Source organism: Amblyomma maculatum, chromosome 2, assembly GCF_055883805.1.
Source record: "Amblyomma maculatum isolate TAMU_Amacu chromosome 2, ASM5588380v1, whole genome shotgun sequence".
Taxonomy (NCBI): domain Eukaryota; kingdom Metazoa; phylum Arthropoda; class Arachnida; order Ixodida; family Ixodidae; genus Amblyomma; species Amblyomma maculatum.
This window is the reverse complement of record NC_139345.1, coordinates 104,344,719-104,351,425: the sequence shown is the minus strand read 5'-3', so window position 1 is coordinate 104,351,425 and position 6,707 is coordinate 104,344,719. Positions and strand designations below refer to the sequence as shown.

The window sequence follows — 6,707 nt, the reverse complement described above, 5'->3', positions numbered from 1 at the left end:
GCTTGCTTCGAGCAGGTAAAACCGCCATAAAAGAACAAAAAAAAAAAAAAAAAAACAACTGGAGTGTTTTTGACAATAGCGAAGCCGTTAATAGGGAGAAACTGCTAGCCTCCCGAGGGAAGGTCTGCGAATATATTGATTGTTATAGTGGAAGTTTATGGTATTTGAAAAAAAAAAAAATGACTCCATGAACAACTTCACGCCGAAATATGCATTTGCCCATGATTTCAAGTTACGTTACATAGGTCACACCTTGGAGCGCGGAAAAAACTTCATTAAGCCGCAATAATCAGCAACTTTGCAAAACATCTCTTAAGGCTCTCTAGTTATCTCGAAATTTAACTTCGTGCTATTTTCCTTCCTACTGCACGTTCGCTACTGGCGGCCAGCAGACGCTACTTGCTAAATCTCTGGTAAAACTCGGCAAGGATTATGACTCAGTTTTTTTAGAGGTTGGGGGATGTTAAAAATCTCAATTGCACTTGAACTCGCCCCGTATTTGATAACACACGGTAATAGCCGAGGAAATCTGACACTTTTTTTTTCTGATGTACAGACTTTTCCTTATAATGTTGCAGTTTTAGTGAACAAGTTACGCAAAACGATAACTGAGGCAGAGAGGAAGTACTATGCGGTCTAGCAGAGTACGAGCTAGTTTACCACCAATCCGCTCCCGACAGATAGCAGTGGCTGAACACTCGCCTAATAGAGCGAAGTATAGTGCTAGATGCGTCGTTCCGAAATTGTTTCTTGACTTGTCATCGCAAGTAATTTATATGTTATATTACTGCATATCAGTAGACATTTCGCACGTTCATAATTTGTTGATTTGCGATATTGTGGTGATTCCCATGTGCCATAAACAGTGGTATATGGCGACATAGTAGCGGTTAAAAAACATTACAAGGGTTCAACGCTGCTGAACCATATATTGAGCGAAAGCACTAGCTGCGGGTGACAGAGCGTTGTTCTTCTCTTTTTATTCTTCCTCAGCCCACATATAGAGCCCCCGCTTTAACTAACCGATATGAACGTGCCAATTAGTGGCCTATAGAGGTAACGTGAATGCCAGGGTCCTAGCAGACAGATTCTGACATAACCGTCCAATGTGAAACGAGAGACCCAAGTTGGCAGCACCTGCCAGCTTGGGGTCGTCTACGGGGGTCGTCTAAAGGTCAAAGGTCAATGGTGGTCACCGCCGTTCTACGCTGAAGGCTCAAACTGCGAGCAGTATTGCTTTCGCAATAAAAACAATTGGTGGTTATGTTTTGACACGGCTGTTTAGATGAGAAAAACTGCGGTCATAAAGCGATAGTGTGGCAGCTTGCATGACAACAAAAACTGTGCTCGTATTGTGATGTTGTGCAGGTTTTCATCCCAAAAACCGTTGCGATAATTTTAAATTTTTTTCTAGCGGTTCTCAAGATGACAAAGGTTCCAGTGATAATAAGATATTCTTTCGGTTTATAATGAAACGAAAACCGTCGTGGCTTCTCACTCGTTGCCTAGTTTCATGTGCTCCTCAGCGAATTGCACACAGCCCTGCGATTCCTGAACGATAAGTACATTACGTATTGCTACCGTGGTAATATTGTCGTTCTTAAATTTTAGTGGGAAACGAGAAATGTTCCACATTAAGTAAAGTGTTGAAAGCTGAAAGTTGCGTTCTGCTCTGACTGCGCTCAAGAACTACTATCTTTCAGCTCGTGTAATTTTTCTTTCTCTTGGCTCATGACAGCTGTGCGAAGTATGCAATGGTGGGCTAATTGCTGGAGCTACAAAAGGTACGGCACGTACTCTTCCTCCCACTGCACTATATCAACCCACCCTAAACGCAGGCCGAGCATGACCGATACCTTCCGGTGACGGTGATGGGCGTCACAGCGCTGGCGGCGTCGGTGTTTGCCTTCTTCCTTCCGGACACGGTGCACCTGGCCCTGCCGCAGACTCTGGAAGACGGCGAGAAGCTGGCGAGGGACCGAGGCCTTTGCTTCTGTCCCGTATCCACCGCGATCCTCCAACTCAAGGGACGGGTCCGCCACCGCAACGGCTACTGCCGCCCTAGCGCAAACGGACATACAAGCAGCGAAATGGTGGAGGGCGCGGCACGAACAGAGGAAAAGGCGGCGGACAGTGTGCCTCTCAATGTATAACTTGAAAGTCCGCAGTGCTTACTGAAAGTGTGCCAGAGACACATAGATCTGGACGTGTAGCTGGCGTGGATACGTTTAAGCCCGCTAATTCGAATAAGGCAGGCCATCCATTGCATGAATTGGTTATGAGCAGATAGGTCTACCAATACTGCAAAGCCAAAAGTCAAAGGCCGAGGCCCATAGATGTATCCAACGAAAAGAACGAGGGGGCTGTTTTATAACGTGGGTGGGTCTACATCAGTGGTCTGTTGCCGTTATGTCACTTTCTGTGGTTGGTGGTTTAGGGAATGTAGAGGGATAGCATCGAGGTTTGGTAGGGTTCTCAGGAATACAATACAGCGCAATAAAGGTACACGGGCATATAAAGGAAACAGGGAAAGCGCTGACTTACAAAACTGTATTAAGTTAGCATCTTATGCATCAAAATTGTAAACTACAAGTATACTTCTCTTGTACGGGTAGGCTGGCCGGGGCAGTGTTGGCAGGTACGAACCCCGAGCATTCTACTGAAGTCGCCAGCATACGTCAGTCCCGGAACCAGAGCAATGAGCACCTCCACCTGATATTTTGTGACGACAAGCAGATGCATACACAACGACATGACGGCTGAAGATGACATTTAATAGTCATAGGCCCAGCGCAAGCACTCCGTATGTGCCTCTGCTCAATTCTTCTTCCTAGTCCGTGGTGATATCGGTATGCAAGCTGTCGACAATGTTAACTTTCTTCCTTCTGTTACTCTGGACGACAACTTCGTATAGCTGGTTTTAGGGCGAGCTGAGTTTTCATGCTCTTGATTGCGGCCTATCACTTTAACTCCTCCATCCCTTCTCATCTCATTACTTGGTAACCTCCCGACGGCAAGACCATTCTGAAGAACGTGAACTATTGGTGGGATTTTTATACGTTATTATGTGATATTTAGTGCAGGCGCCCCTAAATGAGACTTTTGGCTTCCCTTGGCATTTTCAATATGCCAAAATATAATAGTTTCGAAGAAATGGTATTTCTGGAAAGAAATGCCTAATTTTGTTGCAATTATTCAGGAATGATGACAATTACGTAAAACCATCGCTCTAGATAAAATAGATTATGAAATTCACGCGCATTTCAATAGGACCGAATGTTCAATCTCGACAGCAAGCGTTTAGCGGAAGGCTCATCATGGTTTTGGTCATCTTAATAAAGGGACATTATCTTTTCACGCTGAACCGATCGAGACTGCGCAGCAGTCATTTCGACAGGAGGAGAATTGCAACAGCGGGCGCCTTTCTTGATCTAATGTGGCGATTCCATAGGAAACGCCAATACCTTCAGCTCCCCGACTTTATATAGTTTCAGTTTAATAGCATTTCTCTGAGCAGAAACAATCGAACTCGCAGCACCGTTGCTTCACAAGCTCGACAGGGCTGACGTTCCTTTGAGACATTCGAAGGCATCGAACCATCATGAGCGCCGCCACGCTGACAGAACACAGAGCAGACTGAAGGCGTTGCTGAGCGCTCATTTAGAGGAGTAAAAGCGCTTACAGTACTGAAGCATGTAGACAAGACGAATTCAATAAACCAAAAGGGCATCATTATGCTGAAATACATGATATGTTGGTGTTACATTTCTTTTAATAAAAGACACAATAGCCTAGCAGAGTTGTGTTATGCGATTTGTATTGAGTCCGGTCTGTTTCATGCTGTTTTTGTTTTGAAAATTTGATGTATTTATTTTCGTACGGGGAAAAGTAAGCGCAAAAAAAAAAAAAGACAAACACAAGAGAGGAGACAGGACAACGCGTTGTCCTGTCTCCTCTCTTGCGTTTGTCTTTTTTTTTTTTGCGCTTACTTTTCCCCGTACGAAAATAAATACATCAAATTTTCAAAACAAAAACAGCATGAAACAGACCGGACTCAATACAAATCGCATAACACAACTCTGCTAGGCTATTGTGTCTTTTATTAAAACCAACTAAGTTTACTTATGTATTTATTTATTTGGATATAATAAAAGCCTGAGGGTGCTATTCATCAATGATGGCCGCAGTGAACAAAATGGTTGTCAATTTACATGGCTAAGAGAAATGCGACAAAGGTGCGCTAGCACCGTTCAACTTCTTCAGCTTTGTTTATGGTTATAATGAAGAGCAGCGACAGCGTAGACGTATAAGGCATCTGCCTCATTTTCAAGAGGACCGTGGTTCGAATTCCGAGGCCGCGCAATGCTCCACCTGATTAAAAAAAGTGCGTGTGTCGATAGAATTGCCTATCCACGTGTGGGGTGTGGCGTGATCCAAGGGACCGCAACAGGATTCTGCCACACCGACGTACTAATTGACCACCACCTTCTATATGAATGCAGGAATTAACTCTCGGCCTCTAGTTTTCAGTGGTTGCGGGCCAACTAGCCACAGCAGTGGTCAGGTCGCCGTTACAAGTGAGACCTGTGACAAAGTGTAGAGTGTTACGAATTCTGGCTCGGGACAGGCTGTCATGGGAGGCTGAATCTGACAAAGTTTTACGCTTGAGCCCTAAATAGCAGGGATAGACCCGCACTTTTGTTCGAAGAACTAGCGGGCACAAAATATGATGTCAAAAGGATTGGTCAAGGTGGGAGGAGGAATCAAAGCATGTATGGCACTAAAGAGTGGTACGTAATATATCTTGGTATTGCAGAGAGTCGAGAACTAGGTGCGCGACTCCTCCTCAATAAGCATATAGCTGGTAAGATGTAGCATTATCACGAAGGTGACAGGCATCGCTTAACAAATGGTGTAAATTGAAGGTGGCACTGTACTACGCGGCTTAGTCTAGATGACCAGGTAGTAGAAAGCTTGTAGGCAGGTGAAAAATCGACCGTGGGCTAAGTAAAAACATAATACACTCTAATGTTGTAATTATGAGCGTGTTGAATTCTATAGTATAGGCAAGCAGCAACCTGTAACCAAGCTCTGGGCGACTGTGGCATAGGCTCGGGAAATAGCAGAGGGGAATTATTAGGAAATGTTGAGTTGGCTGAAGGAAAGTATTTACAAATCATGACTGCTTTCTTAAAAAATAAAAAAAAAAGATGTATGAAAGAACATGAATTGACATGCACGAGCCCGAATGAGCTTCGAGATAAATATAAAATGTATTTGGCAGCGTCGGGTGTGGATCTAATTGGAAAAGTGCGATGCAGTGACTATATGACCATGAGTCTCAGGTAAGTATAAATATAAGGGACCGGAATAAATTAAAAATAAGCCCCTCAATGAGTTAGCAGCAAGAGGAGATTTAAAGAAATGAAAGATCTTGCTGTAGAACAGATATCCGGAGATACAGATTCAGTGAGCAAGGATTTCAGAAATATTATTACTGATTGCGCAGCAGAAGCAGGTGGTAGGATAGTTAGAGAGGATGCCAGAAAATTATCTAAGAAGACGAAAAATTTGATTAAGAAGCGACGAAGTAAGAACGCCTACAACCCAAAAGAAGAGCTAGAAGAGAAGATATATTCAACAAGCGTAAAGTATCTGACTTATGGAAGTATAACGTGGAGAAAATCGAGTGGGCTCCAAAGAGTGGCGGTATGCTAACACGGTAAAGAGGAAATGAGGCATGAGCGAAATAGATGTTTGCGCTTAGAGACAAGGCGTGCAATGTCATTACCAATAAGGGAGTAATTACTCATTGACATCCACCCAAGCGCAGCCATACGGCTGCAAAGGAAAGCTATACAGCTTTCTCAGAAACTTTCGTAGTAAAAGAAAAATTCGTCCTGATCCGGGAATTGATCCCGGCACCACCGGTTTTCCGGGGCAGTCGCTCTACCGACTGAGCTAACCAGGACGGCTAGCAGATCAGATGGTAGGGCGAGAGCGAATTTATCTATAACTCGAAGTGGGAATGGTGTTGGTCAAATATTTTAGGGGAATCCCTCAAGGTGGAGTAGGATTCTAATAAGGGAGTAATTACTCATTGACATCCACCCAAGCGCAGCCATACGGCTACAAAGGAAAGCTATACAGCTTTCTCAGAAACTTTCGTAGTTTCTGAGAAACTTTCGTAGTTTCGTAGTTTCTACTCCACCTTGGGGGATTCCCCTAAAATATTTGACCAATGTCATTACCAATATGGACATATAGTCAAAGTGGCCGATGAGTTCTACACTGTTATATACGGTAAGTGAAGTAACAAGGACGATAATGAGAATGCAGCAGGGCCTAACTATCAGATGTTCCGACAGTAACGAAAAACGAAGTAAAGAAAGCTTTAGAAGCTATTAAAAGGGGAAAAACAACCGGGGAAGCTAAAATAACTGCGGATGTTTTGTAGGGCGAGGGATATGATGCCGAAAAAACTGGTCACCCTGTATACTCAACGTCTCATGACCTCGACGGTGCCGGAATTGTAGCAGAAAGTTAACATTATCTCAATCCATAAAAAAGGGGGTGCCGAGACTTCACTTACAGACAGATCAACCTACTATTTGTTGCGTACACGGTATTTGCAAGGTAATCGCTAATAGAACCAAAGCAAGATTAATCTTCAAGTAGTCAAAGGATTATACAGACTTTTGTAAAGG

General features: G+C 43.7%; 1 protein-coding gene across 1 annotated transcript in view; it reads left to right on the top strand.

Annotated features, from left to right (window-relative positions):
• The window catches only part of LOC146199457 (solute carrier family 22 member 7-like), a 39,331-nt gene extending 35,442 nt beyond the window's left edge, over positions 1-3,889 (top strand). The window contains exon 10 of the mRNA XM_084594941.1: positions 1,839-3,889. Coding sequence (XP_084451067.1) covers positions 1,839-2,153 — 315 coding nt within the window. The 3' untranslated portion in view covers positions 2,154-3,889. The remainder of the gene's footprint in view (positions 1-1,838) is intronic.
• Positions 3,890-6,707: the final 2,818 nt, after the last annotated feature.